Source organism: Triticum urartu, chromosome 6A (genome assembly GCF_056163025.1).
Source record: "Triticum urartu cultivar PI428250 chromosome 6A, HENAU_Tu73, whole genome shotgun sequence".
Lineage (NCBI taxonomy): Eukaryota > Viridiplantae > Streptophyta > Magnoliopsida > Poales > Poaceae > Triticum > Triticum urartu.
This window is the reverse complement of record NC_141878.1, coordinates 87,966,151-87,989,712: the sequence shown is the minus strand read 5'-3', so window position 1 is coordinate 87,989,712 and position 23,562 is coordinate 87,966,151. Positions and strand designations below refer to the sequence as shown.

The window sequence follows — 23,562 nt, the reverse complement described above, 5'->3', positions numbered from 1 at the left end:
GGCACCTTCGTCTCAGACTCAGCCACTTGATGTCTCACACATCATGTGGTGTGAGCTTCGGTTTACGGTGTACACCCGCAAGGTACCTATCTATGGACCATACATGTTTCTGTTGATCTCCATGACTTGGGAGAAGATGTACCCTGGTGATGAGTTCCTTGCTCCAGACTGGATTCGGCATGAGTCCATCAGTCTCTGTGTCAAGCCCAACTGGGCCAACACTACTACTCGTGCTGAGGCGTCTGCTACTAGGAGGGCTGTTGGTGAGGAGGAGGCTGGTGCAGAGGATGTTGCTGAGGACCGTGCTGCTAGGTCTTCCCCACCTTCCTCTAAGCCGTCGTGGGCCAAGAAGTTGAAGGACAAGATGAAGACTCTCTTCTGCATGCAGGCGAAGGGGCAGTACAGGACTCACGTGGCATCCAAGGAGAGTCGTCGCCGCAACAAGAAGGTCATGAGGCTCTTTGGAGAGGATGTCTCTAGCAGTTCTGAGGATGCCATCACGCCAGAGGCTGCATGGATGGCGAAGCAAGGTTTCAAGTGGACTAGTTCTGAGGAGGACATCGAGGAGACCGTCCTCGCCGCCGAGTCTGACGAGGAGCACGAGGAGCATTGGGATGATTTCTCTGCCTGAGCCACCCCGTGTGTGTAGGTGTCCTCTCTGCCTTTTTGGCGTCTCGATGCCAAAGGGGGAGAGAGAGAGTAGGGATTTGCGTGTTTGCGAGTCGTATGTCGTGTTTGGTGTGTTTGCTTTGTCGTTTGGACCTCGTTTGCCTTTGTTTGGTTTGTGCCTTTGAGACTTATCCTTCATATGGTGTAAGACATATGCATTCTATTCTATCTTAGTGAGCTTATGTTTGTGCTATCTTGTCTAGTGTTAGCCTTACTATTGCAAGATATATGCCTTGTCTCTATAATATAGGGGGAGCTTTGATTCTAGTATGTGTGTCGTGCAATCCAAAGCACCCATCTAGTTGGCACACATTTAGGGGGACCGTCTATATTCTAGAGAGGAGGGGTTTGCGTTTTCTTAATATTATTTCCCTTGTGCAAATCCCGTATTGTCATCAATCCACCAAAAAGAGGGAGATTGTAAGGGCATATTTATCCCTAAGGTGTTTTGGTGATTGATGACAATGTGTTTGCGGACTAATCGTGTGTCTTGAGTTTCCCAGACGTTTCTTTGCTAGGCACAAGACGGTTTGGTGTCCCTCGAAGACTATTGAAGACGGCGTTTTTCTACGTTTCATTTTGGTGGATTTGAGTCGTAGGAAAGCCGTACTATTAAGAGGGGGTCCGCGTTGGAAAGGTTCGGGTGGAATCATCACGTACACGTTTCTTTCTAGTCCCCTCATTTCCCCTGCACCTTGGAGTATCCTCCGTTTTTATCTCTTTACCTTGTTTTGGCTGCTGTGTTGGCTTGCGGTAGTACTGCTCCCTAGTGAGCGATAGTACCGTAGGCACCAGCGGTAGTATCGTGCTGTGGCGCGGTAGTACCGCGGGTGCCCACGGTAGTACCGCTCCTCTGGAGCCGTTGTACCATGACCCCCAGGCCAAGTACCGCTCCCTCGCGGTAGTAGGGGCGGATGTAATTTTTTACATCCGCGCTACCGTGGTAGTACCGCATCCCTTGCGCGGTAGTATCGTGCGCAGCCTAGCTCAGCTGCCAGGCGGTAGTACCGCTCCTCTGCAGTAGTACTGTGTTGGATTTTTGCTACGTCCGTTTTCCAGCGGAAGTAGGCACGGATGTTCTGTTATCCACGCTCTTCCCAGGCTTGGGGTTCCCTGCCTTGCGGTAGTACCGCAAGGGGGAGCGGTAGTACCGCGTCTGCGGAAGTACCATCCTCAGTCCATGTGCTTAAGGTCTGCCCTAGCTACTGCTGCTGCTGCGGTAGTACCGCGGCTCCTCACAATAGTACCGCATGGCCTCGCGGTAGTACCGCTGTTCTGGAGCGGTAGTACCGCTGGTCGTGGGCTGGTAGGTGGATAACGGTTGGTTTTTCTTCCTTAGCTATATAAGGGGTGTCTTCTTCCTCGTGTTGACTACCTCTTCCAACCCTAAACTCCATTGTTTCTCTAAGCTCCATTTTCGCCCGATCTCACTCCCTAGCCAATCAAACTTGTTGATTTGCTCGAGGGTGGTTGAGAAGGCCCTGATCTACACTTCCACCAATAGAAATTTGATTCCTCCCACTAATCCCTTGCGGATCTTGTTACTCTTGGGTGTTTGAGCACCCTAGACGGTTGAGGTCACCGCGGAGCCATAGTCCATTGAGGTGAAGTTTCGTGGTGTCGTTGGGAGTCTCCAATTGATTTGTGGAGATTGCCCCAACCTTATTTGTAAAGGTTCGGTCGCCGCCTCCAAGGGCACCAATAGTGGAATCACGACATCTCGCATTGTGTGAGGGCGTGAGGAGAATACGGTGGCCCTAGTGGCTTCTTGGGGAGCATTGTGCCTCCACACCGCTTCAACGGAGATGTACTTCCCCTCAAAAGGAAGGAACTTCGGTAACACATCCTCGTCTCCACCGACTCCACTCTTGGTTATCTCGTGCCTTTACTTGTGCAAGCTTATTTGTGATATATCTCTTGCTTGCTTGTGTTCATATCTTTGTTGCATCATATAGGTTGCTCACCTAGTTGCATATATAGACAACCTACTTTGATGCAAAGTTTAAATTGTTAAAGAAAAGCTAAAAATTGTTAGTTGCCTATTCACCCCCCTCTAGTCAACCATATCGATCCTTTCACTCGAGTGCTAAATGGCTTGAGCGAGGACGAACGTGATATCCAATTGTCACGCCAGATGCGGACCGATTCACATGCGCCATATCATGCCTTCCTTGAGAAGTTCCAGCCCATAAGATAGCAGACCAAGTTGAAGAGGGTTGCCCTGTAAACACAGTGTCTAGTAGGCTTCCTTATGGGTAGTATCGGGCCTTCAGTACGCGTGCACACAGACTATCCGATGTTTGCAACAACCGCCAAGCTTGACGAGCCGGTAGTGCCTGATTAAAAATGCGCATATCTCGGAATCCCATTCCACCTTGCCCTTTTGATCTGATCATCTTATCCCAACTGAGCCAATGTGTTTTGCGCTTCCCATTTTCCGCTCCCCGCCAAAAGTCTCGGATCAACTTGGATAGGTCATCACAAACAGATAATGGAAGTTTAAAAACTCCCATAACATATGTCAGTATTGTTTGCGCGGTCGACTTGATAAAGATTTCTCTCCCACTCTGTGCTTGATTATTGTCACTCCAAAGCAATATACACTGTGTGAGTTTGGCCCGAAGACTCTGGAATTTACCACGACTCATGCGACCTTCCGGAGTTGGTAGACCCAAGTATTTTGCATCAAACACTTGTTGCTCCACATGAAGGATTTGGCGTGTTGCTTCCTGATCTGATAGCAGACAAAACTTGCTAAATTGGATTGAGCACTTTGCTGGATTAATGAGTTGGATTTTCTGAAAAATCAAACCAAGCAAAAAAAAATGATCGGGTTTATAAAAAAGAATTATCCATGTATATAATTTCAAGCATATACAACATAAAATTTACATGATGATGTATCCCGTGATACGCATTTGCTGTCATCATGTAAATCTTCTGGGGAAAAGATATGCATTTGCTATTTTAAGTGTACATATTTTGGCCTATAAACATGGTCAAATTTTATAGTTTCCTACTTTTGACAAAAAAAGTATACCCAATGCATTAAAACGGAGGGAGTAGGAAATAGTTAAAATACTAACCTAAAAATATCAATATTTTTTTGAACACAGTACAGACGCAAGCGCTCATATAAACGCGCATACACTCATTCATATGAACGCACACACGCACACCCTACCCCTATGAGCACCTCCAAAAGACTGAGCCGGCATATCATCTTAAGATTTTACGAAATCATCATAGGCGCCTCGTAGTCGACGGGAACGTCTTCTCACACTGAAAGCGTATCGCCGAAATTCCTGAAATAAATGCAGGATAAATAGAGCACCAAGATTTGAATTCTGATGGGTTAAAGATACCACTGTCCACCTAACCATCTCAACCAAAGGTTGGTCCGCAAAAAAAAAGAATTGTGACGTGTGGATAAATGGCAAAACACGTGTGAATACATGTCCGTCTGGCTTCAGGGTCTATTTCTAAGCAATAACAAATACTTCCTCCGTTCTATTATGTGATGTGTTGGATTTTCTGAAAAATCAAACCAAGCAAAAAAAAAATGATCTTGTTTATAGAAAAGAATTATTCATGTATATAATTTCAAGCATATACAACATAAAATTTACATGATGATGTATCCGGTGATACACATTTGCTGTCATTATCTTCTGGGAAAAAGATATGCATTTGCTATTTTTTGAGTGTACATATTTTGCCTATAAACATGGCCAAAGTTTATAGTTTCCTACTTTTGACAAAAAGTATACACAGTGCATTAAAACGGAGGGAGTAGGAAATAGTTAAAATACTAACCCAAAAATATCAATATTTGAAAGACAACAACAGATACAAATGCAAAAAGGAAAAAAAAAGAGAGAAATGTGAACCAAGCAAAAAAATTGATCTTGTTTATAGAAAAGAATTATTCATGTATATAATTTCAAGCATATACAACATAAAATTTACATGATGATGTATCCGGTGATACACATTTGCTGTCATTATCTTCTGGGAAAAAGATATGCATTTGCTATTTTTTGAGTGTACATATTTTGCCTATAAACATGGCCAAAGTTTATAGTTTCCTACTTTTGACAAAAAGTATACACAGTGCATTAAAACGGAGGGAGTAGGAAATAATTAAAATACTAACCCAAAAATATCAATATTTGAAAGACAACAACAGATACAAATGCAAAAAGGAAAAAAAAAAAGAGAAATGTGGCTGCTGGGATTCGAGCCCAGGTCTCCACGGCCACAACGTGGAATTCTCACCACTAAACTACAGCCACTTTGATGCTTATTTTCATAATAACTGTTATATATCCATAGTTTGCCAAGTGATCGATTGATTTGGATTGCGTGTTTGCAATAGCAAAAACCTAAAACTCCCTGAGCTCTACATAAACCAATGCCAAACCTAAACCTGAATCGAGATGACCAGATACTCCAGTATGGACAATATCACACTTCAACAAGCGATGTAAATTAAGTCGAACACTGCTGCGATACATGCGATACATGGAAACAACGCGTCACAATTGCAGAACTGCAGAGCGAGCTTCTGCCAAGCTACACAACCATTAAAACATGGCCTCCTCTGTAACCTACCTAGCTAACCTCGCTACGTAGTCTACTGCACTGCTGCTAGTTGAGCTAAACTAGTCCCAGCTCCCGCTGAGCAGCGGCTTCACGTCGCCCACCTCGCCGAACATCTTCACCAGGTCCGAGCACCCGGCCCCGGCGCGGCCGCCCTCGCCGCCGTCACCGGCTCCTTCCTCAGTCTCCTCCTCCGTCTCCGTCTGCAGCTCCAGGCCCAGCTCCTCCTCGACGTCGTCGGACGCCGAGATCAGCAGCAGCTCGCACCCCTCGTAGTTGAGCAGGTCCGGCGGGTCGGCCGGCGCGTAGCGGTTGCTCCCGAACCGCCCCTGCAGGTGCTCCGGGAACGCGGCCTTCCGCTTGCCCTGCAGCCCGCCGAACCCTCCGCCTCCGCCCCTGCCCCCGCCGCGCTGCTCCGGGTTCTTGATCTGCACCAGGAACGACGCCTCCGGCTCCACGTTCATGGCCTCCTGCGGCTCCCCGACGCCGCCCTCGTCGCCGCCGCCGCCGCGCGAGGGCAGCTCCAGCTTGTAGACGAGGTGGGTGTGCGGGCGGCCGCCGCGGCCCTCGTGCTTGAGGATGCGGTACACGCCCTCGCCCATCGCCCTCGCCGCGGCCAGGTGCCGCTTGCCGCGCGTCGCCGTGTCGTACTCCGCCCCCTTGAGCGCGTCCTTGATGTCCTCCACGTCGGTGGTGACGAGGTCGACGTAGCCCCAGAACGGCCGGCCGTGCTTCGCCGGGTCCGGCAGGCTCTTCTTCCCCATAACGATCAGCCGGAGCAGCGGCTTCTCCTCCACGTTAACCTCCTGCAATGCAAAGGATTAATCGGCGAGTAAGTGATGTGCAGATTTCTCAGACGTGTATAGAGATCTGAGAATGAACGATCTCGTTCGCCACCTCCTTCCCGTGGCCGCCTTCGTTGCCGCCGTCCGCCTGGCCCTTCTCATCGCCGCCGTGACGGGTCTTCCTCTTCTTGCCCTCCTTGCCGGAGTCCGGCGCCTGCTTCTCCTCGACGGCGCGGCCGGGGCCGGACTCCGGGCGCAGCACGACGTACATCCGCTGCACGTCGTCGGGGCTGTGCGCCTCCTCCTTGTCCACCTTGGGCCGGTAGAAGAAGAACACCTCGCCCTTCTCCTGCACGCAAAGCTTGCATCAATCAGCCGCCATCGCCATTGTTACTGCAGAGGACTAACTGCTTCAGATTAAGATCCATCGATTGATCGACCTGGATCTCCACTTTGGGGTCCTCCCTCGTCTTCACCTCCGTGCCTTGACCCATGGTGCTTCAATGCTTGCTCGCTCCCTCGCTGCAGAGTGTGAATGATGAAGATGCAGTGAAGTGTTCTTGCTGAGGTTGGTGCGGCCGGCGGATGCTCTCTTAAACGACGGCGGTGAGCTCGCTTACGCCGTTACACGTGCTCGGGTACGTGGCCGCCGGAAGCGTCTGGGTCCGACATGGTGTGGCGCGCAACGAGGTGGTCGGTCGACGTGTGGCATGCAACGTGTCACGAGAAGAGCACAGGCACGTGGGGTCACGAGAAGAGCACAGGCCGCGGAAAACCCGAAACGACGATGTATTCCAGTTCCTTTCAGGACAGCGGATCTTCGGTTAAGGAAACAGGGATATGTCTACCAGTGGATAAGATATTTGGCCGTGTGTTGTGTTTGTGTCGGGTGAAGATGAACAATTTGTACATAAATGAGAGAGGTGAGATGAACAATTCCATTCTATCATATCTCTGAGACCAAACACCAACATGTAACAATTGCATTCCTTCCAGTCGCTCCTGCCAAACAGAAGAATGGAACCGATCCATTCTAGTAGAATGAAACCATAACATTTCATCTCACTTTATTCGTGAACCAAACACACCTAAAAACAACAGGGAGCATGGGGTTTCGGGAAATTCACTGCTTCTTTTTTTTCTGCAGCTGAAATTCACTGCTTCAACATGGCGCTTTTGACAAACCAAGCTTTAGATGAGTAATTGACAACCCAGAATCTTGTGTGTATCTATGCCCATCGCCAAGAGAAAAAATATCTTCATGAAGAATTACCAAATGCAAAGACAAAGAAAAGGTCGTCTTATACTTGACAGAGCATCTTAACGGGAGAAGAAACTGTGAAACATGGTCATGTATGGAAAGTTGGTGATAATGACATTATAAATATATAAAATGATGCATGGGATATTTATGTCTCCTTCAAGGATGGTTATTACCAGAAGAACAAACTAGCTATTAACATCCAATTTTATCGATCCAACAACTGGCGAGTGGGGCAAACAGTTGATTGGTGAAACATTTTGGAGGTAGATGCACGTTGCATTCTTTCAATACCTCTATTGGTTCATGAGATGGATTATTTTATTGCATGAAATTTGACTAAATTGGGCACCGTCTTGGTACGGATAGCATACCATGCAAAATGTCTACGTCAATTCGACATAAAATTGTGAGTGTGAATGAAATTCGAGCTGCTAACTTGAACCCTGTACGGGAGAAATTATGGAAGTTGCACTCTTTAGTGAAGGCGATGATTTTCCTCTCGATATCTTTACATGGTATCTTGCCATGTCGCGCTACATTACCTGATAGACATATCAAGGTGCAACCGTTGTGCCGTACGTGGCAAGACAGATTTAGACAACATTGGTCTGCTCTGGGCTTCGAGGAGATTATCAAACATGCATGCAAATTTGATCACTCGCGTGAGGCTACCCTGGAGTTTCTTCTTCACCAGTCGCAATAGTGACCGCAAGTGCTTGGACTGAGAAAAGTTGACCATGTTATCGAAGTGTGCCGGTGCAGAGTAGAAAACTAGTCCATGACGAGAATACTCATACCCCAACATAGGTCCCTATGGTAGTCGGAGCTTTGGTATCCAGCTATTATGTTTCTTACTTGTCGAGGGCCTCTGTCAGGCGCGATGGTTGGTCAGCTCCTCCTAGGGGTTACGTCAAACTCAATGTTGGCGCGGGTTGCAGTCGCAACTATCTTGCAAGATTCGGTTCAGAAGTTCATTACTGCAGCTAATAGCCTCATTGAATGGTGCTCCAACATTTTTATCAACAGAAGCCATAACACTGAAGTTTGGCCTTAATCTTGCGCAGTCCTTGGGATGCAAAGGGCTGCTGGTGAACTAAGATAATATAGACGTCATTGAGGTGATGCAAGAAGTGGGGCAGTTTTTCAGGAAATGGAGCGGCTATTTTTTATTATTCTTATCACATGTTGAGAGATTTTTCGCACATAGAGCACTGGCATAGAGCAGCAAATACGCACATGAACTTGCTTCCGTAGCAATTTTTTCACCCTCTAGTGTTTTAATTGATGATGCCCGACCACCGATCGTTCCCCTTATTGTAAAGGATGTAACATTGGTTTCAAATGAATAAAGAGGGGTTCCGATGTCAAAAAGGACATAAAATATTTAATACAAACCTAAGAGGTCAATATTTCTAAAACAACGACCAAATAGATAAATCATATGTGGTAATTGGGATTTGTGAATCACAAACTGCTCTGGAAACAGGGTGAAAACTTTATTTTGCCCGTCGAAAACAAGAAATAAATGGAGCATAGGTATGCTATAAAACAGAAACAAAATAAGAAACAAAAAATAACAAAACATAAGTTTCTATATCAGAAATGCCATTTTCGTTTATCTTTTTTATATAGCCACACAATCTTAGTTCATACACACTTCTGGTCCAACCAAATTGCGTGATGCTCATCCCTATGACCACATGCTGATGTTTGCTTTCCAGCACGCTGTGTTATCTCTTCCTTGGCAATGGAACTATTTTTTCTTTGGTTTGGTTGTGTTTCTTCTGTATGGTTCCTTGGGCTTTTAGTTTTTTTTTCGAAAAGAGGGGTATGCCCCAGCCTCTGCATCTGAATGATGCATGCGGCCAATATTATTAATAGGCAAAATATCCAACATAAGTCTCCAAGTCTCGAACGAAAGAAAGAAATAAAAGGCTCCAAAAGAGCTAAAATAAAAAAGGCAAAGCCACAACCGGCTTTTAGTTCCAGTAAACTTTGTTTTCCTACTTGTCTCCACACCGTATCTATGATGAATCTGCTTATTTGTTTCAGAGATTTTTCATGTTCATTTATACATGCATAAGAAAACCAAAAAATAATAATTGTCTTCCGCACGATTTTCATCCGTACTCCCTGTCACCGCATTACTCGGTCAAAACTGAGTCTAGGCTAGTATAGTCTTTCGATCAGAAGATGGTTCAGACATTGATTTCTAGGATGATGTTTGGGTTGGACAAATCTCCACTTATAATATCTCTAAGCCATCCTAAAAAATAAATTAGTTTCCAAAAAGATGTCTCTTTAGGGTATTATAGCCATCTACCTATTCCCAATACCATTTTGTTCAAAATACCATTTTCACAAACCAAAAAACTCATCATGCGTTCCAATGAGGTGGGAGGTCTTGTTCCCTCCCAATCCTTAATTCCTGATATAAAATATTTGGCAGATGAAATATCCTTCCCCGACTGCCACCTCCAGTCCTGCCAAAGTTACCACCGATGACATCTATGACCTCGTCGACCGCCCATGCCCCATCATGGCATCCCCATGCATTCTTGGTGCCACAGTTGTTTATCTCCGCATCCCAAGCCTTCTTCTATCAAGGCCACTGAGCCGGAGCTTGTGTCCGCCGCCACGCCTTGCCACTCGCCGAGACTCCACCTGCACCCAACGCACCTCCTCTGATGCTTTGGTCATTTCCTACACCGCCATGGCCTCGAGTTTCAGCGAGGTCGAATATTCGGTCATGGCACCTCTATGTCTCTATCCGCCCCACCTCCGACCACCGAAGCGTCTATGGCAAGCTCACGCATGCCACCGTGCTCTCTGGTCGGCGTCAGACGGAATGTGTTTGATGCAATGGCCAATAGAAATTTTCCTCTTTCTTCTTTTCTTTGTTTTTTACAGTAATGTGAAAATGTAGTTAAAATATTTTTGTTTTATGTAAAATAAGGTGAGAATTATATTAAAAAAAGTGGAACTCGGTTTTGAGGATGGGTTAGGTACCACCCTCCCAATACCCATGATTTTTGGGGATGTGGTTTGGGGAACTAAATATTTTAGATGGATCAAGGCTGTTCTTTGATTCCAGTTTAATCACTTTATAAATCTTGATCAACAAAATGTGACAGTTGACCAAGTCATCAGTGATGGTTACTGTGAGCTTACCTTTCGTTATTCATTCATGGCAGCGGGGTTAGATGAATGGGAGGAGCTCCGCCAGGGTTTGCAAGAGGTGATGAGTTACATATCTCAAAGTCACTGTAAAAGATGATCATTTGAGGGGGCATGATTTGAGGATGATAGATTTGTGTGCTTAGAGAATTTGAGGACCGGCTGACTAGAGATGTCCTTAGGCTATCCCTCACTCGATTTAATGGGTGGTGTCCGAAAGAAACTCTGGCTGAGATTTCCAATGTGTTTTGATGTTTTCATTTTTGTTGGGCTGGGGGAAACGAGGAGAAAAAACTAACTATGTTGGTTGTGCTATTTTTGGAGCGCTTGCTTCAATTTGGGCAATGAAAAAATTATGTCGTTTTCTAGCGTGATGTTTTGCCTCTTCTTTCCTGCAAAAAAAAGTTGTTCTGCCTCTTCTGACACATAAAATTTATAAAATGTAAAACAACAAAAATGAATTTGTGCATCACTCACTGAAAAAGGGTGTATCTTTCCATCCCTTCCCTCGGTTGGGACCGTAAGTCAACTACCCTAAGATGGTTTAGGGCTTCAAACCCGAAACATGCCTTAATATATTGATGGGAGGAGTTGCTTTTTGGCTACGGTCTGAATTTTTTTAGGGACTTAGATACTTTTGAGGATCAATTGACTAGAGATTCCCATAGTCTACCCCTCGAACAATTTAATTGGCTGTGTTCGAAAGAAGCTCGGATGGTCGAGATGTCCAACATGCTTTGATGTTTTTATCCTTGTTGGGTTAGGGCAAAAGAAGGGGGAGACCAAGTATTGGCTGATCCATTTTTGAAATGCTAGCTTAATCAATTTGGGCATCTAAAAATGATGTTGTTTTCTATCATAAAGTTTCACCTCTTTTTTTGCAAAAGGGATAATATCATTGATCAATCAAAGTTATTACAGTCCTTGGAGCAAAGCTCTTGGATCTTCGCTGGCCCAACTCGGAGCCAAACAACAATACATGGACCAACTCTCCCCATCTGGCACAACTTATGACTAACTTCATTTTATCCTCGATGAACGTGTGATAGTGCATGCACTTTACCTATACTCATGAGCCTTTTAATCTTACTCACCATGGTTGCCAAAGGTGAACGGTCCCTGGCTGGGCCTCAGATCATATCCACCGCAGTAGCGCAGTCTGTCTTTAGGATGAACAGGAGAGTACTCCACTCTATTGTAAGATCCACACCCTCCATGATCGCCGCTAATTCAGCTTCAAGGGCACTTGAGCAATTCTGCAGGTAGCGGCAGGAAGCAAAAATGACGTCTCCCTCTCCTACAACTTCGACATAGGCGACATCAACATTGGGCTTAGCCCACACACGGGGAGGCTTTTTAAAAGGGCCAAAAGAAGAATGAACTTGTTGCTTGGGTTAGGAAAATAGATTGGCTAGGTAAAAACGTTGTTGTTTTCCGCCGCAACATTTCGCCTCTTTTTGATACATATAACATTTGAAAATGATCAAAAGAAAAAGAAAATGAACTTGTGATTGCTAGGCTATTTTTGGAGGGCTTTGCTTTAGTCAATTTTTGTCACGAAGAAATGATGATGTTTTGTGTTGTACGTATAATAACATCTGTAAACTGGACAAGCACAAAAAAAATGAACTTGTTGCTTGGGTTAGGAAAATACATTGGCTAGGTAAAAATGTTGTTGTTTTCCGCCGCAACATTTCGCCTCTTTTTGATACGTATAACATTGAAAATGATCAAAAGAAAAAGAAAATGAACTTGTGATTGCTAGGCTATTTTTGGAGGGCTTTGCTTTAGTCAATTTTTGTCACGAAGAAATGATGATGTTTTGTGTTGTACGTATAATAACATCTGTAAACTGGACAAGCACAAAAAAAATGAACTTGTTGCTTGGGTTAGGAAAATACATTGGCTAGGTAAAAATGTTGTTGTTTTCCGCCGCAACATTTCGCCTCTTTTTGATACGTATAACATTGAAAATGATCAAAAGAAAAAGAAAATGAACTTGTGATTGGTAGGCTATTTCTGGAGGGCCTTGCTTTAGCCATTTTTTGTCACAAAGAAGTGATGCTGTTTTGTGCTGTACGTATAACATCTGTAAACTGGACAAGCACAAAAAAGAATGTAATTGTGGCTGCTGGGATTCGAGCCCAGGTCTCCACGGCCACAACGTGGAATTCTCACCACTAAACTACAGCCACTTTGGTGAAATAATTTACACAGAACACTTACTATGCAGTAACAGAACAGTGTCTCCTACACTGCTACACAGGTATCCTTAAGTTTTCTACTCAGTTTTGAGGCTACGAAAGGGTGATTAACAGTTCGTTGCCTGGTCACCAGTGACTTCGATCGCGAACACACTTATCACCACACTTCATTGTACATGTCCATGCTTTGGCATTGCGAATACGGAAGCCTACCAAGTTCTTGTATCCCGTGTTGCGTTCCAGATGTTCACATGCAAATGGTACTGACCAGACAAGACGGATATGAGGCAAAGATCAGAATGCAGGTCATCGTTAACTTTTGCAGAACACTTTAGTCCATAAACATGCAAGTAGTTAAATAAAACCGGCCACTATTATATACTCCCTCCGTTCTTTTATGTAAGGTGTATTATTTTCGGCACGGTGATCAAGTCACATAATTATAGACATGTTAGGATAAAATTATCCTTGGCAAATTTATTTGTTAGTGGCAAGTAAATCAGTTAGTCGAGAAAAGTATGAGATATATGCAATCGACAGAGAGATAGTTTCCTTGTTTTGCTACAAGAAGAGATACAGACAATCAGGAGAGAGATTCTTTCCCTTTTTCCGAAGGGATAACAAGGGAATTATGCGGAATTGAAAGAAATACACCTTACATTCTGGAATTTTATTAAAAAATAAATACATTTTATATAAAGGAACGAAGGTTACGTTGAAAAAAAGTATACATGAATCGCTCTTTCCCCGACCCGTTCCCACCCTAGGCGGCGGCCAATCTCCTCCGTCTCCCTGGGGAGACCACGGAGGGGCCCCTGTCATCTGTCCGCCGCTCCAGCTACGAGAGGTGGCAGAGACCCCATGACTTCGGTCCCAAGGTAGTAGAGTTAGTTATAAAATTAGATTTTGTCTCCGATGGGCAGCGGCAAGACAATGGCGTCGACGGCGGCGTAGAATAAGGTCGTTCGAGCTCACCCTCGTTCCAGTGGTATTTTTTTTCAGGAAACCGGCATAAGCACTGCCTTTTTTTATATAGAAGAAATGGCGAAAGGACGCAATTTACAGAAAGATGAGTGTTTTAGAAAACGTCGCACAAACCACAAAAGACCAAACAACCTAGAATCTAGATTAACCAATGCCGGCGGTTGGCAGGTTGCCGGCAAACGCCAGGTCGCGCTGATTAATTGCGTCTAGGGCTAGAGTCGCCACCTCGCGATGCGTCAGCCTTTGTCCAGTGAAAACTCGCCTATTTCGCTCCTTCCAAACGGACCATATCGTGTAGATGATTTTTCCACTGCGCCTCTTGCGCACTTGCTTGGACTGGGAATTCAGAGTCTTGTCCCACCAGTCAGACACATTTCCTGACTCCGGGAGGAAGCCCGAGATTGGAACGCCTTCGTTAGTCCAAGAGTTCACCTGGTTCCAAACCGCGACCGTGAAGGGACAGTCTTTGCAGAGGTGAGTTGTTGTTTCTGGCTGCTGAAAACAGAGCATGCATCTGGGATCGTGAGGCCATCCCCTCACGGCCAGCATATCCACAGTGAGAATTCTTCCGTGCAAAGCTAGCCATGCGAAGAATTTGCACTTGGACTCGGCGTTTGCGGACCAGACCTTGGTCGTGTCAAAATCCAGTGGTACTTTTTGATATTCTTGGAGGCGTGTGGAGGATGATGTGTCCCAAATCTAATTTTGTGGGTCTGCGTTTTTCTTTTGCATGCTTATCTTGGTGGCGTAGTCCTGTAGAGTGGGCAACATGGCTATGCGTCTTGGTCATCTCCGGCTCCAATTCCAACCCATGGAGCTTTGTGTTCCCCGAATCCCTCCAGCTTCACCCGAGGCGTTTTATAGGCCATGTATGAAGTTTTCTTCTCCAGGACGGCGATTTGCTACACAGATCGCGTTCGTCATTGTCTTCTAGTCTACATCGATAATTTCTCAGCCGTTGTTTTGACAAGTTCCTAAGTTTCAACAAGCTGAGGCAGAGGCACACATGCGGCGACGAGCATTGCTGCTTGGATGTATTTTCCATTTTCTATAAGGGTGATTTTGGAGGATTTGTGCTATTTAATATATGTTCTTTGGTCTTTCAACAATAATAATAATATAATTCAAAGCACTAAATTTGGCAGGAAGATGATTTTGGACCATAGTCATACAACACAACTTTTACAAATATGGTGTGCTTTGCCCTCCTGTTTCCTTTGGCAATGGAGAGGCAAGGAGGAGGAGGGGCAAGGTGGGGGCTAGGGTTTGAAATCCCGAGCCGCTCCAGGAGCGACGCAAGGCATGCGAGTCTTCGTGGTAAAGGGTCTATGGGTTGGATTGTGGTCGCCATGGTGGGGCGGGGAGGGGGGGTGAGGTCGTCAAAATGGTCAACACGACAAGTGGGTTCGATCTAGCTAGCATGTCATGGTGGTGTCCGTGTGCGGCCGCCTATCGGATGGTGGCCTCCATCACTTGTTTGGTTTTCGGCATGATTTCCCTCGGCCACTAACATTGTCAATCCAGTTTTGGCTCTCTTCTTGATGAATTGCAAATATCTTGAATCTTTGGGTTTTCAGGGGAAAAAAGGCAAAATCACAAATTGTGCGTGTGCTAAAGGCTCAACCATTCAATATTCTTTGCACACGCAATTCGACCATTTCCAGGACACAGAGTTTCTGCTGTCGAGAACATATGAACCCGAATGAACAGTAAATTCGAAAACAATGATAAAAATATCCAAAAATCAGATTTTTCTTTTGTGGCAAGCATTGGTGGATGTTCAGAGTGGTTGAAAATACTGGCATTGCTTTAGCATCTTGGAGCATCGATTTTTTATTATTTTTTTGCCACGACTTCCATGATGAAACTTTGCAACAACTGAACACATTCAGCAATGTTTTATACACATATAAAAAGTTCATATTCTTTTGAGAAAATTTACCATTATTTTTGAATTTACTGTTCACGGCAGGTGCATATATGTGCTCGAGTGCGAGTTATTTACCCAAAATCACCACATTATGGGTTAGGGTAACAGATCGGTACCACATTTGAGGCAGTGCACAAAAAACCACCAGAATTGCGCCTAATACGTAACGCGGAGCACTGATGCTCGAATTTGGCCACAAAAACAGCGGATCTGACCGGTTGGGCCCACTTGTCGGGCCGATGTGGCATGCCTACATGGATAATTTGCTGAGGTGGTCGAAGGCCCACATGTCGGCCTCTCTCTTATTCCTCTCTCTCCCCCTCCAAGCCTTCTTCCCCACGACCGCAACCACAGCCAGCCATACTCGCGCCGCCGCTGGAGCCTTAGCCCGACGAGCCATCACCGGCGAGCCTCCCCGCCGCTCAGCTACCTGCCATCCGTTCTCCAGCCGCACTTCCAGCTACCTGTCATCCGTCTCGCCCAGATCTGGCGAGGATCCGCCCCGCCGCCCAGCATGCCAGAGTCGACGGCGACCGCGGCATCCACTTCTCGTCCCCCGCCGCTGCGCCGAGCGCCGGAGCACGATGACCGGGTTGAAAGGCGCGCAGTCGCCCCCTCCCCCACTTCCGACAGAGGCGGCCGCGGCACGGCGACTGCAGCGGAGGCGCACGTCGTTGGCGTGGTGCGCGCGCGGGCGGCGGAGGTAGGCGGGGGCCGGTGGGGTCCGCCTCATCTCCTCGAGGAACCCGCCGCCGCAGTCCGGGCAGGCGAGGTCGACCCCGTGCGGCCTGACCTATGCTGGCGCGCGTCCGACCGCAGCGGCGAGTCTGTGGCGTCCTCTCCGCCCGAGCCCACCGTCGTCCTCTCTGCAGCGCCGCCCGAGCTTCTCCTCACCGCAACTGCCTTCGGCCTGCTCCCCGGTGCGCCGCCCACGCGGCATAGCCTGGTCGTTGCGCTGCTCATGACACGCCCATAGCCTGTTTGCTGAAATGCCCATGAGAAATAAAAAGAAAAGGTGAAAAAGGATAAAGAGTCATTGACAGGTGGGACCCTTTTGCCACCTAGCAAATTATCCACATAGGCACGCCATGTCAGCCCGACAGTTGGGGCCAACTTGTCGGTTTCGCTGTCTTCGCGAGTAAATCAGAAAATCAGTGCTCCGCGTTACGTATTAGGCGCAATTCTGATGGTTTTTTGTGCATTGCCTCAAATGTGGTACTGATCTGTTACCCTAGCCCATAATGTGGTGGTTTTGGCTAAATAACTCCTCGAGTGCAGAAGAGCATTTTCGCCATGTCCATTGCTTTTAAGTGTCAGTACACTTTTGTTATAATTGCACTGAACCAAGACGACGCGCCTTCTTTTGACGCAAACACCACAAGTTACCACGTAGTTCATCACTCCACCACATACATGGCTCACAAGTAAACAGCCATAACCCTGCACTTTCCCAGAGAGAAAGCGATTTGAGAGGGAGAGAGATGAGACGAGGAGAGAGCGAGAGAACTCCCTACATACTACGAGTTAAATTGCCGTCCACTAATTCGCCATTGTGGACTCACCATCTGCTATGATCCACTCCTATAAAGCCAGCAGCCCGCGCAACTTCTGGCTGGAATTCGTTTTGAACGAAAGCGGATCACGCGCGTACGTGGAAGCAGACACCAAGCCATGCCAGCCATGTACGCGCTGACCCCCCGCTGCACCCTCCCGCCGGTGCACCGCCGCGCGCCGCCGCCGTGCCGGGCGGCCTCGCCGACGCCGGCGGCGCTGGCCCGCGCCGATCCGGACGAGCTGCGGTCCACGTGGCCGCAGCGCGCGTGGACGCTGGCCGGCTCGGCCGCCGTGCTCTCCTCGCTCTCCGCGTCCGCCTCCCTCGCCGCCGACTCCGGCTCCTACGCCGAGCCGCTGGCCGCCGCCCTCGCCGCCTACACCGTCGCCGACCTCGCCACGGGCGTCTACCACTGGCTCGTCGACAACTACGGGGACGCCTCCACGCCCCTCGTCGGCGCGCAGATCGCCGCCTTCCAGGGCCACCACCGCCACCCCTCCACCATCACGCGCCGGGAGCCCTGCAACAACCTGCACGCGCTGGCGCGCGCCGTCGCGCTCGCGCTCCCCGCCGTGGAGGGCGCGGCGGCCGCCGCCCACGCGCCGGCCGCCGCGCACGCCTTCGCGGGGACCTTCGCGGCGTGCGTGGTGCTGAGCCAGCAGTTCCACGCATGGGCGCACGAGAAACGCCGCCGGCTGCCGCCCGGCGTCGAGGCGCTGCAGGCCGCCGGCGTGCTGGTGTCGCGCGCGCAGCACGCCGCGCACCACCGCCAGCCCTACAGCACCAACTACTGCATCCTCAGCGGCGTGTGGAACGGGGTGCTGGACAGGCACAAGGTGTTCGAGGCGCTGGAGATGGTCGTCTTCTTCCGCACCGGCGTCCGCCCGCGGTCGTGGGACGAAACGCAGGCCGCCTGGATGGAGGACACCAGCGGCGCCGCCGCCGTCACCGCCATCGCTGTTACTGACAGTTCGTAACATACATCGAGCATCGTTTCTCGTGATGGCTTGTACATACATACATTGATACATACTACGATTCAAAAGGTATGCAGAAGGATGAGCTGGGATTGAAAGGATTGAAGTAACAAGTTAAGATTATAGTTAGGCGGGAAAAATATAATATTTAATGTATATTTTAGGTTGGTTTTGAGGATGCAAATCTTGTGGTGTATGCGAAGAGAAGAGAATTTTTCATAGTTGAAAATGTGATGATTTTTTATGGTCTTCAGTCTGTCTACGACAACTTTTGTTACCCACAGCTTTCTTGTGGTGCGAATGCTTTCGTTCTGGTGGCATGTTCTTCGGATATCCAGTATCCTCTTGTCCACTTGCCAGAAAAAAGCACAGCCAGTTGAGATGATCAACTCTTTGCAACAACATTGGCACGAAGGCAAGTCACACAGCCACACATGCATATGTCTTAAATCTGCTTATATCTATCGAATATGTGTTAATCCATCCACCAAAAGGGTGTACAACATCGGCTAAAAAGCTTATTTGAGGCTCAGACCATCTGATCTTGATTCAAATGGCATGGATGTGAATCACATGTCTAGAGATTCTATTTTTTGGCGCCTCAATCTCGAGCATCGATCCTGGATCAGGCAGATGAAGCAACAGAAACAAGCTGACACTTCCAAAACTGCGGGGGTGGGAGCCAGAGGACGGAAGGCTGAAGATGAATCCTTCAGCTGGAAGTACTGCTGACCGTGGCAACCGCTTCCAAGCAAGGAGATGCTGCTGCATACCTTATAAATTGTCTTTTTCTTCACACAAATAGAACATCACTCTCCTGTTGTGCGGTCCACATAATCTCGAGACAAATTACTTCAGACAGCAGCAAGAAATATTGACAAGCAACTAGATCATTTCCTGTAGACTGCAGATCCTTATGTTGCTGTAATCTAACGATAGATGGTGGCATTCTCCAGTGAACGCATCTCGTGGAAGTCATACAAGTCATCCAAGCAGCAGGCCTGCTTCAGCAAGCTGCTACTGTGAGTCCTCCTGGTCCAGCTTCACTGTGGTGGAGAAGTACAATGAGCTGAAACAGAGTCCTCCTGGTCCCGCTTCCCTCTCCAGAGAATAATTTGTTCATCTTTAAATAATATAGGAATGCATGGAACCAAATCCTATGAAATCGAAGGAAGCAAAGAGCAAAGTTAAATAAGCATTCCAACTGCGATGTTTTCAAGACATAAAGGAGCATCTGGTTTCTATAGTAAATTCTCCAGTGGTTCTACTGTTGTGTTGCAAAGGAAATGTCTTCTGTCCGAAATTCTAAGCAAGTTCTAAGGCATATTATACTTGGCTGCATCTATGACGAGCTAATTGTAAACTGCAGGAGGGTCGTTATATCTCAACTGCAAGCTAACTACTACACCAGCAAACTTGTTTGATTAGAACTTTTATTGAATTTATTTATTTTCCAGGCTTCCTTGATCTTTCTTATGAATGCAAGACTAAAGGGATTAATTCATAGAAAGTATTAGAATGTCACAACATACCCGCAACTTCACACCAATTCTTTTGCAATCACTAGTGCCGGTGTGAGAGCAATCTAGTCTCACAACTTCCGAAGTCTTAAAGGCCTCTCTCACTTTGTCAACAACATTAACATAAACACCATTCCTAGCTGCACAAGAGAGAAATATCACAACATAGGAGCGACAATATATTGGCAACAAGATAATGAGATAGAAGTATGCGTTTATGTGATTCGAAATGGTCTTGCTAGAAATATTCCAACTTACTCAGTTTCATAAGCGGTGGCGAATGTAATCCTCTGTTTCTCATTTCTTTTGTTTCCTCAAAAGTCAACCCTTCCGCAACATTTTGGACAACCTTAGGATAAATAGGAGCCAATGGCTTCCACAACATCAATGGTATGACAGGCCGTTGTTTTGGATCATAGTTCCGGCCACGATATAGGATGAGTATATTTATGCTACGGTATATGATTATCCCACCTGTTTTATCCTGCAAAATGGTGCGCTCACATCAGAAATTGATAGATAATTGAATTCAACAGAAAAAGAGAGTTCAATCCCCAATTTTCTCAAGCATGTGGCAACACATTATGACCTCAAGATGGAAGCATATATTGTCCATGTCAAGAGTTGCAACCCCAAGACATTTGATTCTGACCGCTTCTGCACGTCTCCAGTGGTTGTGGATGTCATCGAGCATATTATGAGTTACACCACCTTTCCCTGAGAACATGATGCATCATATTTATAGCAGGAACAAGGGAATGCCTTCGAAGATAAATGTAATTTTTCCTGAGCTACACGAATGATCAAATGTTCAAAAATAGCAGTTGCAACAACATAAGCCGCACAAAAATGCACAATGGCACTTTCCATATACTATGCAAACAATTGATCCAAATTTTATTACAATGTAAAATATGCAATCTTTTCTCACAGACTTGACCAAATTCAATGCTAAAAATTCTACTTGTTACTCCCTCATCAATCAAACAAAATGTGCAATAAGATTGGGAGTTGCAATGCGAAAGCTTGGACAACTAAAATCATCAGACAGAAATGCCATTTCAGCACTGAGTTGAGCACTAAGAACTCACCCAAATTGATCTGCCGGGAGCAGTCGCTGTGCCGGTACCTCTCCACGAGCTCTGCCACCTCCGCTTCCGACAGCGCCTCGCCAAGCACCTCATCCCTACTACTCGCACTGCCATAAACATCCTCTCTGTTCCCTTCGGCACGCGCGGCGACGCCGTCCCAAGGCCGGTCAAGGCGGCCGGGGCCAAAGGGCGAAAACCGGGTGGGCTCGCGGAATCCAATGGGCTTCCAAGCCGGGTCAGTCTCCGAGTACGAGTACTGGAAGTCGAATGGAAGGTCGGAGTGTGCCGGCTCGTCGGGGCTGATCTTGGCAGGCTGGTCTTTGGGCTTCGGCGGCGGCGGCGGCGTTGGAGCTCGAGGTGGACTTTTGGGGATTCGTGTAAATGGGGGATCATCATCGTCGAGGTTGGTTGGGTAGAAGGCGCAAAATAGGCGGCGGAGCAGAGCAGCCTGGGCTTGTGACTGTCTGGGGCACGGCCATGAGAGAAGCTTTGGACTGAAGAGCATGGTGGGATACTGAGATGGGAGCCAGTTGTGAAGCCAGGACTGAAGCAAACACCAACTTCTATTTCTGTAAAATGAATCAATCGAGTTCCATCAGCACATTAGACATACAGACATACTCACATACACAATCCATTCCATTTAAATTTCAGTTCGACGTTTACATCGTCTATATATGCAGTGTGACAATCAGACAATGCATACACCAATTCACCAAAAGACCAAACCACCAGCGAGAAAATTACCAGCCAGAGAAGGGGCTCCGCGGCGGCAGTAGGCAGAAGCAGGCCACACAGCCGGCGGCCGCAGAAACACGGGGCCGGGGGCGCAGAGGAGGGATGCCGCCGTCGCCACGTCGGCTGCTCTGCTCGTCGCCGCCGCGGGGGGAGGCCGGCTGGCCGGGGCCAGCAGGGGGCGCACGTCGCACCGCAGCAGCGCGGCACGGCCAGGCTACGCGGGAGACGTTGACCGGGGCGGGGGACGGCGCCGGCGGAGTGCAGACACTGGGCGGCGGCGTGCGTGCTCGTGCCGTTTGGGCTGGGATGCGTTTCTCGCGTTAGGCTGTTCGAGGAGAGAGGAGGGAGAGAGCAGGGCCTGCGCTGCGCCGGCTGAACTCCAGGCCCATATAGAAATTTGTGTAGGTATTTTTATTTCATGAGAGGTACTCCCTCCGTTCCTAAATATAAAAGCATGATTAGTTTGATATCAAAAATTGGCATGCCAACATTTGGCAAATGCCAAATATTGGCTTGTGCTTGATTGGTTACGAATTTTACTTGACAGCCTCATAAGAAGTTGCCAATTTTTGGCAACTTTTGATATTGCCAATTGTTGGCTTGCCAAGTATTGGCAATGCCAAATGTTGGCATCAAACCAATTAGCCTCTAAGTCTTTTTAGAGATTCCAAGGAGCAAATTGAGTGAACCTACACTGTAAATATGTCTATATACATCCGTATGTTGTTGTGCATTTGAAATGTCTAAAAAGACTTATATTTAAGAATGAAGGAAGTAGAAATCTATGTAGATGGGGAGTTCAAATGATTCCTTTTTTCAGGGTAAGTCAAATAATCAAAATCACTAATTAGGGGGTACCCTTATAAAGGTCACTCCCCATCTTCTTTGATGCTGATAAGTGGTGCACTGCGTCAGTTGTCTCAACCTGGGAGGTTTTTTTCGTATATTCGTTTTTTCCTTTTCAAAATGCTTTATCTCTTAAACCGCGCGTTTAAATCACAAACCATTTTCACCGTTCAGTTTCTCGCGTCGAAATCTTTGAAACTAGATCTTATGTTAATAGGTTTCACGGACATTTTTTCACAGAAAAATCAAAAAGAAAAATAAAAAAAAGACCAAAACCAAAAACAGATATATAAAAAATCAGAACCCAAAAACACAGTTAGGCTTTATTTACTTTATTTTGGAAAGCACAAAATGTACTTTCGGCAAACACAATTGTGCTCCACGCGAAAGCACAAACTATGCTTCTCCCTTTTCGGGAAGCACAATTATGCTTCTCATAGAAGCAGAGGTTGTGTCTTTTCCTTTTTCGGGAAAGCACAACTATTTTTTTTCTTTCTTTTTGGAAAGTACAGTTTGCTTCTCATAGAAGCACATGATGTGACTTTTTTGGAAGCACAACTATGTTTTTCTTTTCTTTTCAGGGAGCACAGTTATGCTTCACATAGAATCACATATTATGCTTCTCGAAGAATAGCACGACTTCCCCAAGAAGTGAAATTGTTTTTTCCTTCAACACCTAGGGTAAACCAAGGAAAGAACAACATAATCTGTAAAAGCCGAAACTGCGTGCAACAAAAAAACCAAAATCCTAAGGGTACAGCACGCAACACATGGCGACGGCTAAGTGCAGCACGCAACATGCTCCAGCGCCCGCTAGAAAAGCCCCGAAGGGGTAGCCGCCAGTTAGTCTTTTTTTTTAACACAGTACAGATGCAAGCGCTCATATAAACGCGTATACACTCACCCCTATGAACGCACACACGCACACCCTACCCCTATGAGCACCTCCGAGAGACTGAGCACCAGGATTTGAACTCTGGTGGGTTGGGGATACCACTGTCCACCTAACCATCTCAACCAGAGGTTGGTTCACACCAGTTAGTCTTTTTAGGGGTGGTAACCATCAGTTAGTTGCCATCCCGCAAAAAAAACATCAGTTAATTGCCCTCACAAATAATTCATATGCCAGTTTCAGAAAAACATGCCTCAGGGGGCTTTTTTTAGCGTGGCCTAGGTCGCGGCCCATTTAATTTCTTTCGGGTCGCTCGTCAGACCACTCACTC

The 23,562-nt window shown here is 46.9% G+C and overlaps 3 protein-coding genes and 2 non-coding genes across 5 annotated transcripts; 1 reads left to right on the top strand and 4 right to left on the bottom strand.

Annotated features, from left to right (window-relative positions):
• Nucleotides 1–4,892: 4,892 nt before the first annotated feature.
• On the bottom strand, nt 4,893–4,964 carry TRNAH-GUG (transfer RNA histidin (anticodon GUG)). Its single transcript has one exon. It is a non-coding gene; the product is annotated as a tRNA-His (tRNA).
• A 178-nt stretch (nt 4,965–5,142) lies between these two features.
• LOC125515639 (uncharacterized) lies at nt 5,143–6,654 on the bottom strand. The gene is made up of 3 exons (XM_048681153.2): nt 6,497–6,654; nt 6,169–6,405; nt 5,143–6,077 (listed from the first exon to the last, which is right to left on the bottom strand). Exons 1-3 carry the CDS (start codon nt 6,548–6,550, stop codon nt 5,334–5,336), a joined length of 1,035 nt encoding a protein of 344 aa, XP_048537110.2. The 5' UTR covers nt 6,551–6,654; the 3' UTR covers nt 5,143–5,333.
• A 5,966-nt stretch (nt 6,655–12,620) lies between these two features.
• Nucleotides 12,621–12,692, bottom strand: TRNAH-GUG (transfer RNA histidin (anticodon GUG)). The gene has a single exon. It is a non-coding gene; the product is annotated as a tRNA-His (tRNA).
• A 4,476-nt stretch (nt 12,693–17,168) lies between these two features.
• Nucleotides 17,169–18,394, top strand: LOC125513953 (fatty acid desaturase 4, chloroplastic-like). Its single transcript, XM_048679188.2, has one exon. It carries the CDS (start codon nt 17,287–17,289, stop codon nt 18,142–18,144), a length of 858 nt encoding a protein of 285 aa, XP_048535145.1. The 5' UTR covers nt 17,169–17,286; the 3' UTR covers nt 18,145–18,394.
• A 191-nt stretch (nt 18,395–18,585) lies between these two features.
• LOC125513972 (RNA-binding CRS1 / YhbY (CRM) domain-containing protein) lies at nt 18,586–21,873 on the bottom strand. The gene is made up of 6 exons (XM_048679210.2): nt 21,503–21,873; nt 20,756–21,324; nt 20,254–20,381; nt 19,923–20,148; nt 19,677–19,804; nt 18,586–19,301 (listed from the first exon to the last, which is right to left on the bottom strand). Exons 2-6 carry the CDS (start codon nt 21,258–21,260, stop codon nt 19,188–19,190), a joined length of 1,101 nt encoding a protein of 366 aa, XP_048535167.1. The 5' UTR covers nt 21,261–21,324; nt 21,503–21,873; the 3' UTR covers nt 18,586–19,187.
• Between the last annotated feature and the right edge of the window lie 1,689 nt (nt 21,874–23,562).